Here is a 12,918-nt window from a genome sequence, read left to right as displayed (position 1 = left end):
GATCATGTATATTTTTGAGTCCAATTACGTTTTAAATCCTTGAATTATTGTTCCAAGATTAACAAAGCCCAAGAATCAGATCCCAAAGATTCCCAACCTCCACGGTACGAGGTCCATGAGTGCAACATCGGTCTACCATACCCTCGCATAATTTTCAATACCGGACGGATTCAGGGAAACAATCACGTAACTATTTTTTCAACGAAGCAGTTATATCATCAGAAGTGTACGAGCCTCTATTAATCATCATTCATATTATTTTAAAATGATCTGAATTCCAATTCAATCATTACGTTGTTTGGCAACCATAACACATTGTAATTTTGATGTAGTCCTGATTACCTTTAAAATCTGACGTTTTGGTTTAAATTCATATCATAGTATAATTTGATATACATATTGACACGTTTTTACACAATGTTTACCATGTCCTTTGGATAGTTGAATTTTGTTAACTTTTGGGACCATATATCCAGTATGGCGTCATAATTACCAATAAACTGAAGATTTCACTTGGTACGTACACAACAGACTTACCACCAACCAGCAATACTCAGTATTGTTGTATTATTTCAAGGATGAATAGGCCAGTTTAACTTTACCCAGGCCCAAGGTAGGATATACATCTCAAGGTCAAGATCAAAGTTGGTGGACCATTAGCAATACAAGGAACGGTTTTTATTATTTATGGCTCTAATGCGATAGTGACCACTTACCATCAGCTGCCCCATTTTCCACTCAACTATCTATTATATAAAAAAAATAAAAATAACAAATACTCACATAAATTTCTGCCCGATTTTCTCCCATGGCCAATAAGCTTCCATAGCACTAAAACATAAAGACATATAATCAATAAAAGACAAATTATGACGAAATATGATGCTCTCTAATAAAATGTATTTCTCTGATGGGCTAAAAATATCAAAATTGGCAAGGCTTCGTTAATGAAAATGTTGGGAATAAAAAATTGCATCACAGTTTCAGTTGGTTAAGTACAAAACCTAGTTTTCAATCACACGACAGTCGCCCGGGTGAAAGCCTCTAGCCATCTCCCTTCGCAAAATATATTGTAAGAGTGGCTTCACGTATGGTCCAAAAATTGACTCCGGTATTCTATATCAAATCTCTCGTGGTCGGTGAAGTGAACCTCGAGAAGAAAGAATATCAAGACATACTTCTAAGGTCTTTATTCTTCTTCGATTGCAATAGGCTCTACATAATGTTACAAAGAATTATATGCCGCTACTTTATTGATATATTTTTACCATGAACATTTAATTGACGTTTTGGTAGATGGCTTATTTGAGGATGAACATTTAATTGACGTTTTGGTAGATGGCTTATTTGAGGATGAACATTTAATTGACGTTTTAGTAGATGGCTTATTTGAGGAGAACGCATGGATATTATTCTAATACTCTAGATTTTCAGTCTCCTTCGCTTCAGATTCACGTATTCTTATTCTAAAGGACGCTTTTTGGCTCACCATTTATATGAACCTTAAACTCACTTGTTATTGGAGGAAGTGAGTAACGGCATGTTCGATACAGCGGAGTAGTCCTTGTGGTGGGCGATGTTGATAGCGAACGTCGCCTTGTAGATGGGCTCGTCGAAACACGGGAAGCCTTTCCGAGCTGATGTAGCCTCGAATTGGGTCGACACCAAGTACCTTAAAATAGGACAATATATTTAAAAATATATATATTTAATAAGTCTACGTAGATACCATAGCTTTATTGTCAGCACTGCAATTAACAAAATAGTACTTTACTGTTTTATCGTATAAATGTAATGTGACAGTTTTTGGTAATAAATTGGTACTGGCGAATATATTCTTATTATACTGAATATAACACTGGTTTTTGGATCCTACCTAGTAAAATCGGCAAGAACCTTAACATCTTGGCTATGTCCAGTGTGCCCAAGGTCAGTGGTCCATTAACAGTGTATGGAATGGTTAATATTTCTTATATGTTAATGTCTATAGGCGGTGATGACAAAAAATATGGCTAAATATACAAAAATATCCGTTTTTTACAATTTTTGTTTGTCTATTTGTTCCGGCTAATCTCTGGAACGGCTGGACCGATTTGGACGAAACTTTCACTGGTAGATAGCTGATGTAAGTATATTAATAAGAAGTAACTAAGGCTACAACAATAACTTTTTTGTTAAATTCAAACGCGCACGAAGTCGCGGTCAAAGCTAGTCTTAAATTTAATATGAGCTTTAATGTGTTTTATACGAAATGTTAAAAATAGGTGTATAATCTTATTATACAATATAATAGTACTAATACACTCACTCGATCCGACGGTTTTTCAGATTTGTGTACGAGCTGATGTACGCTCCGTCCAAGCCTTTGACCAAGTTACCGTAAAACGGTATCGTAAGCGTGTAATTTTCATTTTCATCCAAGTCCCGGTCGAGTGTTATCGTCAAGAAATTAAACGTGTCGTTAAGTTTGACGTCCGTCACTTTCGGTGCATCCTTTAGACCTACAATGGATACCTTCTCGTCGTCCACTAGGAATTCTTGAGCGTGAAGGATAATTTCCTGCGTGCTCCTCTTTGCTATTAACTGTAACAAGATATAAATATTATATAATACTTTAGTTTTAAACAAGAAATGGCCTTATAATTAGCTTATGTTATTAATTAACAGATGTTCGCGTTTCAAAGTTCGACAAACCATAGCATATATAAGTTGCCATTTAAAAACAAATAAATATAGCAGTATAGCAACTCGCCCCGACTTCGCACGGGTGCAGTTTATTATTAAAAAAAAGATATGATAGCAATCAAGAATAATTTAGCTTTCTACCAGTGAACATTTTATTAGAACTGGATCGTTAGTTTTGGACGTTATTGTCTACATACAACCAAACTAATTTTAACACTATATCTTTACATACATATAATAAAACTGGAGTGTCTGTTTGTAATATTAAAATAACAGTTTTTTACTAAATGTATATCTATACACGGTACATATACCAAAATAACATTACAATTTTTGTCTGTCTGTTTGTTCCGGCTAATCTGTGAAACGGCTGGTCCGATTTTGACGGGACTTTCACTGGCAGATAGCAGGTGTAACTTTTATTTTAGAATTATATATAAAATAAAAATAAAGACACGTTGCAATGTCCAAATAACTTAAATTCAGACGCGCACGAAGTCGTGGGCACATCTAGTTAGTAATATATTTGTATCTATATACAGATATAGATACAAATATGTTAGAAATAATAGTAGGCATATATTATTGACCATATAAAATTATATCCTGCTATTAAAAAATTATCTCTGTTTTAACACACGACTCCTTTCCACCAATCAAGGTCGTTAACCTCGAAAAAATAGAAAATTAAATACGTTTATTCATAACCTGAATTCGGGTGCATTGTATCGTCGCCCACGCCTCGCTCCGAATAACGTTCTCTTGCGTTACAATCGACTACAGTGTGACAAAAACATATTCTTTTTCTTTTGTTATTACAAAACATGCAATTATTTAAGTTTTTGTCTCCCAAGGTGAATGTACCTTTTGTCTGTGTCTCCATAAATAAAAATATATTGTTGAAAAATAAAGGTGTACTGACAGTTTGACTTTCTCAAAACTTTAAATATATTCATTTCTGACTCATACAGGATCCTCGCGACGTTTTCCTTCACCGAGCACGAGATAACTTTTTTATTTGATGTACGAAGGCAAACTAGCAAATATGCCACTTGATGGTAAATAGTGGGTATTTACCATCTTAGGCCATAGACATTGGCATATTGCTAATACGCCAATAAACTTGGGAACTAAGGTGCTTTGTCCCAAGTACAAGTCCACTGACTCAATCACCCTCCAAACCGGATCACAAAAATTTAAGCTTACTACTTAATTCTATATATTGCTAATTGGTGGTAGAATATCTGGTGGTACCTACGTAGACGGGCTTGCACAGAGCCCTACCATCAAGTGAACGTGTAAAAGTTTGAATGTTAAAATTGTGAGCGTTGTAGTAGTGGTGAAAAAAGAACGAATTATATTTATCGTAATAATAATTATTATTACAAATGGGTCTCCCATTTTTTTTTATTTGTTTTTCTCTCGCTAGAAAAACGCATTACGCGCTTCCCCCACGTGATGGAAAGTGGGGGGTGGGGGGTGTGGGACTCCCCGGAGCCCTGGACGCCGAGTGTACCCAGGTACGCCGGGTTTACCCACTAAAAAACCGTACCGGTACCCTCTCCGTCTATCGGCGGGCGCCACGGGATCGCTTACGCATGCTACGGTGACGCCCTGACGGTCGGCCTATGCGGGCTTCCAATACCTAGGGGGGATTCTCGGGGTACTGAGACCCCCCCTGGTTCCTGCGGCGCTTATTGAGGCGGGGGGAGAATCTCCTGCGAAACTTCGCGTTTACTCAAAAGATTTTTTAGGAAATTCTGAAAGGAATGGAGCTCTTCACAATGAGACTATAGCCATTATTTTATATGCAGCTTTCGTCCCCTAATCACTGTGACAAATATCGGCGTACGCTATTAATATGTATAGTATTTTTAAGTGTGTTATTTTGTTTTTTTTTTTCATTTCTTTTTTGTTATATGTAAATTGTTTTTACACCACTTTTGAAGTTGTTCGCTATTTATAAATCTAGTGTGCAATGAATTTTTGAGGTATCGCTGACTCTGATATGAAAATTTACATTAGTTTCGGGGTCAGAGGTCCACTACCAGAGATGATAATGTGAAAGCCCCAGATTTAGTTAATAAGCAAAAAAAATGATGTACATTCGTTTCTTGGGTGTGTGAATAAATTATTATTATTATTAATGTACAAATTAAAATCGAATGCAATTACCAAAAAGCAATAACAGTTTATCCCCGCACGGAGCAGCTAAATTTTACTACAGGGTGACATTCAACCAGCGACTTGAAATATACAAGCCTTATGTTTTTACTGAACGGAAGATATTCTGATTTAATTTTTATTTTAAGGTGAGTCTAATGATCAGACTCACCTTAAAATAAAAAATATTATATTGTTTAGGTTAAAATTTTATAAATATAAAAAATTGTGTATTTTTATTTCGCTGTTTGAACGAGACCGCTCATTAAAAAGTGTAGGCTGTTAATTGAATTGCTAATTAATCTAGTTAAGACATGTGTATATATAGTAAAGATAATTGATGTGTAACTAAATGCACATATTAGATATTCAATACAATGTAACGTACATTGTATTAAATATACATATATACCACGTGTTTATATATATATATTCATTTATAACATACTAGTTGCCGCCGCGGCTTTGCTTGCGAATCAGGTTGATAAGTCTATGCCATGCTTGGTTCATACCAAATTTCATCAATCGTTTCAGCGGTTTATATAGTTTATACATGATACAGACAGACAGATTTATTTTCGCATTTACAATATTGGTATAGATTTATAATATAAAATTATTTATTTACAATATTTTGTATAAATTCACCTCTAAGTATGGTTGAATCTCATTTCTCAAATACATTTTATACCAGATTCACTCAAGCGTTTCAGCCGAATTTTTGCACAAACTTTTGTAGCTGGTGACGCACACAACCTCGTGTCCTATTATTTCTTAATTTAAACTTTCAAATCTATTGTCTGTGCATTGGGTGTGCATTTCTATTATTTCCAAACTCTTATTCATATAAATATATATAATAATGGTAATTAATAGGACTATTTTAATTAAATCTATTTTCAATAGGCTGTCAAGGTACCGTGTCTCAGATAATAAATTAGTTAACAATGTGATTATTGATGAACTCGTTATTATATTTGACAAAAAACGATAACACGACTTACGACTAAATAAATATCAACCATTCCTTACAATGGACTCACTTTAAAAAGGAACACTAGTACATAATACGAAATAATGTTCTCAAGCCGTACGCAATAAACTCAAAAATTACGACACGGATTTTCATACGTTTATCACCTATGGAAATTTTTCTCACGGATTCACGAGAAAGGTTGAGGTCATGATATGGCGAAGTTTTCGGAAAATAAGCTATATAAAAATAGCTTTATCTATCTGATAGTTATTACTAGACATAATATATATTATTCAACTGATATTTTGCACATTATTGCAAACAAAATGTATAATGCAGCGTACGAAACATATTTATTAAAATATGTAACGCTTTAGTTTCAGCTCCGGAAATAATTTGTATATAACCGATATAATCGGCGATATACAAATTATTTTCTCATATTGTACAACTGAAATGTGACCATTTTTATAAGTAATGGTACCATAATAATAACATATTCTTTTTAGGTCCGTTTGATAAACGCCGACATCCTTTTTTACACCGAAACGACGCGTCAACGCTTGTCTCCTGGAATTTCGGACAAATTCCACTAGAAAACGTTGAACCTGTTATATCTGATAGGAATTAATATTAAATCCTCTTGTGTATGTAGGTTACGTATATTATGTTAAACTTTTGCATACGTACTGGTTTCTTCTGATCCATACATTCTCATGATGTTTATATGATATATAAATGACGTCATCCGTCTAAAAGTTTATTAGTTTTATAAGATTCTTTAGCACACAAACGTTTCTTAATGATTATTTTAAAATTTTAATTTAATATTTATGAAGGCTATCATCCAGAAAAAAAAATGATTAACCCTGTGCAGTAGGGTAATTTAATTGTATTTAAAAACTTATGTCTGTACTCAGTATAAACGTCATAGTTTGTGGAAATATGTTTTATTTTTTGTAAAGCTAGTTAAGTCATTATATTAAGTTCTTTAAATTAACATCTTCTACAGAATAAAAATCGTTCTAATGTCGCCTGCGTTACCCCAAAGAAGCCATAGGTAATGTCCTATAAATACTGTAAAAATAAATACTATATTTAAGGCAACTAAACTCAAAGCTCATTAGAAATCGTTTTCGCTTGCCGAGTTTGAACTCACGATCCTAGTTCTAGCTGGGTCATCTCGATTGTTAACCTAAAGTCATATATTAAACATTCGCAAATACGCAATCAATATGGATAAATGTATCGTGACATCAACGTGACGGTCAATAGCAAGTCAGGAGTGACATACGTACATAATTACGCACCTCGTGCACGTGTCTGCTAGAAAACCTTCGCAATAGCATTGCCTCGAGCGCAACGCGAATAACAAACAGACCGATCGACCTTTATACTTACTTAGACGTTATATTATATACAATTTCACCGAGATTCTATTTTGATTTTTGTGGTTTTTTTAATTTAAATAACATAACCTCTTTTGACATAACCTCTGCTGATATATTGTCCTTGCATTTGGTGTATTTTCAATTGTTTTGATTGAGTTTATTTGCATCGATTTGCTGTAGATTTTTGGACAAACAATGAATCAGTAATAAGGTTATCGCGCGTGTAGTCGCTTGTCCGATATTGGTGAATTTTTAGGGTATTTTAGTGGGACACTGGATGGTTTAGATTTGACGGGGTAACGCCACCTTCATAGGTAGCAGGGAGGCATCAGCACACCATTTAAGAAAAAAAAAGCAATTTGTTATAGTCAAAATGTTGTTAGAACGCGTGCATCTTAACCGATGATTTCGGGGTTCAAACCCAGGCACCACTGAATTTTCATGTGCTTAATTTGTGTTTATAATTCATCTCTTGCTCGGCGGTGAAGGAAAACATCGTAAGGAAACCTGCATGTGTCTAATTTCAATGAAATTCTGCCACATGTGTATTCCGCCAATCCGCATTGGAGCAGTGTGGTGTAATATGCTCCAAACCTTCTCCTCAAAGAGAGGCCTTTAGCCCAGCAGTGGGAAATTCAAAGGCTGCTAATGCCAATGCTAAAATGTTGCTCAGACTAATTATTTTAGATTACATAACGAAAAAAATTAATAAACCATACATATAATCTTATGAGCCGACTAAGAGATAAAGACAATAAAAACGGTTACAGATGATATTTTTTTTTATGTCAAAAGGTGGCAAACGAGCAGGAGGCTCACCTGATAAAAGTCATTTAACGATGAGGGCGCGCCTTAACGAGTGAATTGATCTTATAGCCTATTCCGATCGAAGAAGGAACAAACATAAACAAACCTTCGATATACGTATTCCATGTTATTTGGTAATAGCAATACTGTACACTACTAACAGTTCTACCTTATACCTTTATTTATATCTAGTACAGTTTCCATAACAGCTTCGTCGTCGTTCAAAACGTAATTTTTTTGCATATCCATAATGAATATCACAGATTTTAGATTATTATTCAACCTCTCGACCAATGGTATCGCTTCAATTCAATGTCAAATTTTCTAAACAACAAATAATTTGGCTTTTGTACTCTTGTCTCGCCATTTTACAAGTCACGGAGCAAATTATTGAGTCTATTGAAGTAAATACATGTCCGAAGTTTTACAACTACAATATTATGTAGTTGTAAATGAAAATTATTAGGCTTTTTGCAATAATATAAATACAAGACATTCTTGTTTCTATTCTAGAAGTAGAAGTAACGGTTTGATTTTAAAGACATTCCCTTCGTAAAAAACAGCGATACATTTTTTTATAGAAGATTTTACATTTAAATTTAATGAGTAGAATTGTTTAAGCGATGTAAAAAGTCGCAGGATCGATCCTAACCCTTGGGCTATTGTCGTCCCCACTCCTCACACAAGTGATAAATTTAAGCGGATGGGTAAATAGGAATATTATTAATCCCTTATTAATTTGGGGCATTGCTGGTATTCATTTAAAAAAAATAATTAAAAACTAGTCAGTGAAAATGAAATAAGGCGAGACCATTAAAATATCAACGCTTCTAATCGTAAGAGCAATTACAAAACAAGTTTAATTTTTTTTTTCCCGCCTCTATTAATAACATAACTATACGTAACTATGAACTATAGTTCTTCTAAAATTTAATTTATGTACATCGATTTAGTGATTTTATTTATTTAAAATACTTTATTGCACAACACGTGAACACATAAGAAAAACAAAAATAAAATTGTTGATCTGAGTTATTATTTTAAATAATAAATTGTATGTGCATTTGTGTGAAGGTTGTTTTCGTGACTCAAAATCAAAATTAAATCTGTTTTAAGTATCCCGTTAAAAGCACACTTACTTGTTGGCTCGGCTTCGTGCAATTGAAATTTATATCTCCATTCTTGAAATCAAAGAATTCTATGTATACTAATATTATAAATGTTTCGGTAAATCTGTCTGTCCTTATCAACGCCTAAAACGCGTGCGAAGTCATTGGCGACAACTAGTCATCTATTTATTATAGTACTGTGTTACAAACTGTAATTTTAGATAAGTCGTTAAAATATAATTTTATGCCATGATGATACATAACGGCTGTATTTATTTTTATCGTAAAGATTAAGTGCAGTTCTACTCTGTCATATTTATCTTTAGTCCAAACTAATATTTTATAATAACGGTGAAAGTTAATTTGTTTTTTGTTTGTTACGATTTAACGTCTTACATTAGCAGCCTGTCAATTTCCCACTGCTGGTCTAAAGGCCTCCTCACCCTTGGAGGAGAAGGTTTGGAGCATATATACCACGCTGCTCCAATGCGGAATGGTGGAATACACATGTGGCAGAATTTCGTTGAAATTAAACACATGCAGGTTTCCTCACGATGTTTTCCTTTACCGCCGAGCATGAGATGAATTATAAACACAAATTAAGCACATGAAAATTTAATGGTGCCTGCCTGGGTTTTGAACCCGAAATCATCGGTTAAGATGCACGCGTTCTAACTACTGGGCCATCTCGGCTCCCACTGGGCCATCTCGGCTCTAACATCTTAACTACTCAAAATCTAATACCGCTCCGGAAAGAATGAATCTCAGATCTAAGAGGAACCCTCGAAAGACACACAGCGGAACTTTCTTTTTGAAATGTATTCACGATATTATTTATTTATTTTTAACCGACCTGAAGTTATGGTTTCATTCTCAAGGTCCAATAACCCAAAGGCATTAGTTTTATATACAAAAAAACAATCCTAACGACGATTTCGAATTTTTCATTTGAATAATTTTTAACCTTTTCTAGGATCCTGTTGCGAAAGCGTATAAATACAACTAAAGAATTATTAAATCCTATTCAGGCGGGTAGCATTCGTAAAATATATTTTCTGTACTGTCTGTGTACGCCGAGGTACACATACACAGTGTAGAAAAGAACATAGGGTCTCTTAAACACCCCCTTCGCGGCTTCGAAGGACACGAAACTAATTTCAAAATGTTTACCTCGGAACCGGTGACAAGATCAAATATCTTGTAAAGTAACACAAGAGTGCTATAAATATTATATGCATGTGTATATATGTACATATATTAATTACTGTACATTAATTTATTTCAAAGATATATTATTTTAAAGTAGTTATATATTATGTTTGTCTATACTATGTACTCCAATACCTTTTTACATCTGTTTCCTTCCCCTAGCTAAAGGAAGCGTGGAAAAGATCGCGATTTAAGCGATAAAGTCTCTTGCGCATCTTTCTTGAATGTGATTTATTTATTCATGTAAAATAAAGAGTATTTTGTTTCTTTTTTGAGTGGTCGAATAAATTACGTTCTGATTTAATGAGCTTTAGCGCCTTGGACTATGTCGAGCAGTACATTGCGATTGGCTGATAATGGTAATCAAGAACATGACGATTTAGGCAGTTACGTTAGACTTCGACGTGTCGTGTTATGCAAATTATATTCTTAAAACGAAACGAGCGATCCGTGTATGCAACGTATGCACGTTGCGTCATAGCTTTCAAACTGACTGATAAAATATCATGATTCATACATTGGAATACATTCGAGTGTCCATAAAAATTTCTATGTATATAATAATTTTATTAATTTAATTTCAAAAAAATATTAGCAACCTCAGTAGTGTCGTCAGAAAGGTTTTACTAACACACGAAACGTTGAAAGGCTGCGCTTTTTATACGCTTTGAAAATTTAATTTATACACGTCCAAGGTGAAAACGATGCATTTCAAAAAAAGGCTTTTGAAATCATGAAATTAACTTATTCCTTAAAATAAATAAAAAAAATATTTCTTTGTGATTGACAATGTGTTATTGGCCTTATCATCCTTGTTCTGATTTATAGATTACAATGACGTGAAATTCAGGTTTGCCAATTTACAGTCTAAATTGAAAGCGAGTGAAAATACGAAACTCCGCTATTTATTTAACAATATCATACACCAAACCTCCCAAACGCGTTGCATTGTCTCAAATAAATATAATGTTATTGTTTTAGTAGTTTATTTAGTTAAGCATTATGAATAAACCTCCCCACATATAAGTATTAGTGAGAATAATTACATGACAATAAATAAAATTATTATTAACAATTCCACGAATTAAATAATAGCACAAAATAAAAAGAGACAAATAGATAAAGTAAGCGAGAGAAACGTCTGAAGAAATGCCTGGAGGGGACCATAACGCTTTTTATTCATGTGAGGGTTTCTACCATCTCACTCTGGTGTACGCTTATACGTGCACGCTTCGTTTCAAAAATTTTACATAGTCTTATATACCGTTATGTTCATCTAAAATCAATTATTAATAATCAATGAGATCATCACCCGCGACTAATCACCGATGACCTCACATTTGGGCACAATATTTTCGATGGTATTAAATTTTCTATACAAACAGGATGTGTACAATCGACTTCACATAATATACGTCAGTTGCGTCCAAAACACAGCCAATTATATGCAAAAGTGTGTCAGGGTGAAAGCGTTTTAAAGCAGAATTATGTTCTTCTATAATGAAAAATCTACGAAGCAAACGTTTCGGAGAGAGAACCTGTTTTTATTATAAGCGACATGAGTCACTGTTTAAAATATTGACAAAAAAAAATAACTTTTAAAATTCGCTAGAACACGTGTTTCGTCGGATTAATTATTAATTCATTACGTCACAATGTCACTGTCTGCATAAACTCTAACCATTCTCCTTAAGAGTAAATAAAGGACGCTATTTGCCCATAGTGCTACGTTAGGTATTTAATGTATTTGTATACTTATTAATTTTTCGGCGTCACTCGCATGTGAAAAGGGTTACATATCGCTTTCTACGCAAACAGTCCATAGGGTAAGATGTTGCGTACTCGTTGTGAGAGGTAATGATCCGTTGATTATTAAATTTAAGACGTACAAACGTGACAAACAAACAAACTCAGTTACGCATTTATGATATCACGTTAAGATTACACAAGAGTTTGATAATTTTATTTCAATTATAGATACATTTGATTTTATTTCTGTATATATACTCAAATTAAAAGAGGGGTTTTTTTATAGTATGTAGGGGATAACCTCCGGAACTAATAACCCTATTTGATAAAGTTTTTATTTAGTAAAAAGCTACATTATTATTGCTATAGGGTATAAATTTTATTTATAATTTATATAATATCAATATCTTTATTAATAAATTGAACCGATGCAAAACCGGGGCGGGTCGCTAGTCGTTAATAAATTAAGTCACATTTTAATTATTTAATTTCCTGTTTGCTTTAAAGTGATTAATCATAAACTATGCACAATTTGATAAATTTAATTCGTACGGAATTTAGACATTTCTAACACCAACCGTTGGCAGATAACAAAAAAAAAAACAAAAGAATATAGAAAACTATTCGCACAAAAACCACGAACGATTTCAAGGTCGTTGTTGGCGATATCAAATAAATTATAGTTCGCCTACAAAGCTAGATCATGTAAGATGAACTAGATTTATTTATAAACTCTTTCATTAAACACCAACTTAGTAGTAAGTGAGTGAGACAAATCTTGCAACTGATTATAACCAGTTCAGTTAATTCGACTGCTGATTTATAACAA

The 12,918-nt window shown here is 33.7% G+C and overlaps 1 protein-coding gene across 4 annotated transcripts in view; it reads right to left on the bottom strand.

Annotated features, from left to right (window-relative positions):
- LOC125073022 (aminopeptidase N-like) overlaps positions 1–12,918 on the bottom strand; it is a 41,965-nt gene that overhangs the window by 7,938 nt on the left and 21,109 nt on the right. For all 4 annotated transcript variants that reach the window (XM_047683694.1, XM_047683695.1, XM_047683697.1 and 1 more), the window contains exons 3-5: positions 2,309–2,583; positions 1,514–1,672; positions 784–831 (exon numbers count right to left, since the gene is read on the bottom strand). In XM_047683694.1, coding sequence (XP_047539650.1) covers positions 784–831; positions 1,514–1,672; positions 2,309–2,583 — 482 coding nt within the window. The remainder of the gene's footprint in view (positions 1–783; positions 832–1,513; positions 1,673–2,308; positions 2,584–12,918) is intronic.

The sequence above is a fragment of the Vanessa atalanta genome, chromosome 23 (assembly GCF_905147765.1).
Source record: "Vanessa atalanta chromosome 23, ilVanAtal1.2, whole genome shotgun sequence".
Lineage (NCBI taxonomy): Eukaryota > Metazoa > Arthropoda > Insecta > Lepidoptera > Nymphalidae > Vanessa > Vanessa atalanta.
The sequence above is the reverse complement of the archived record's forward strand: the minus strand, read 5'-3'. Positions and strand labels throughout refer to the sequence as shown.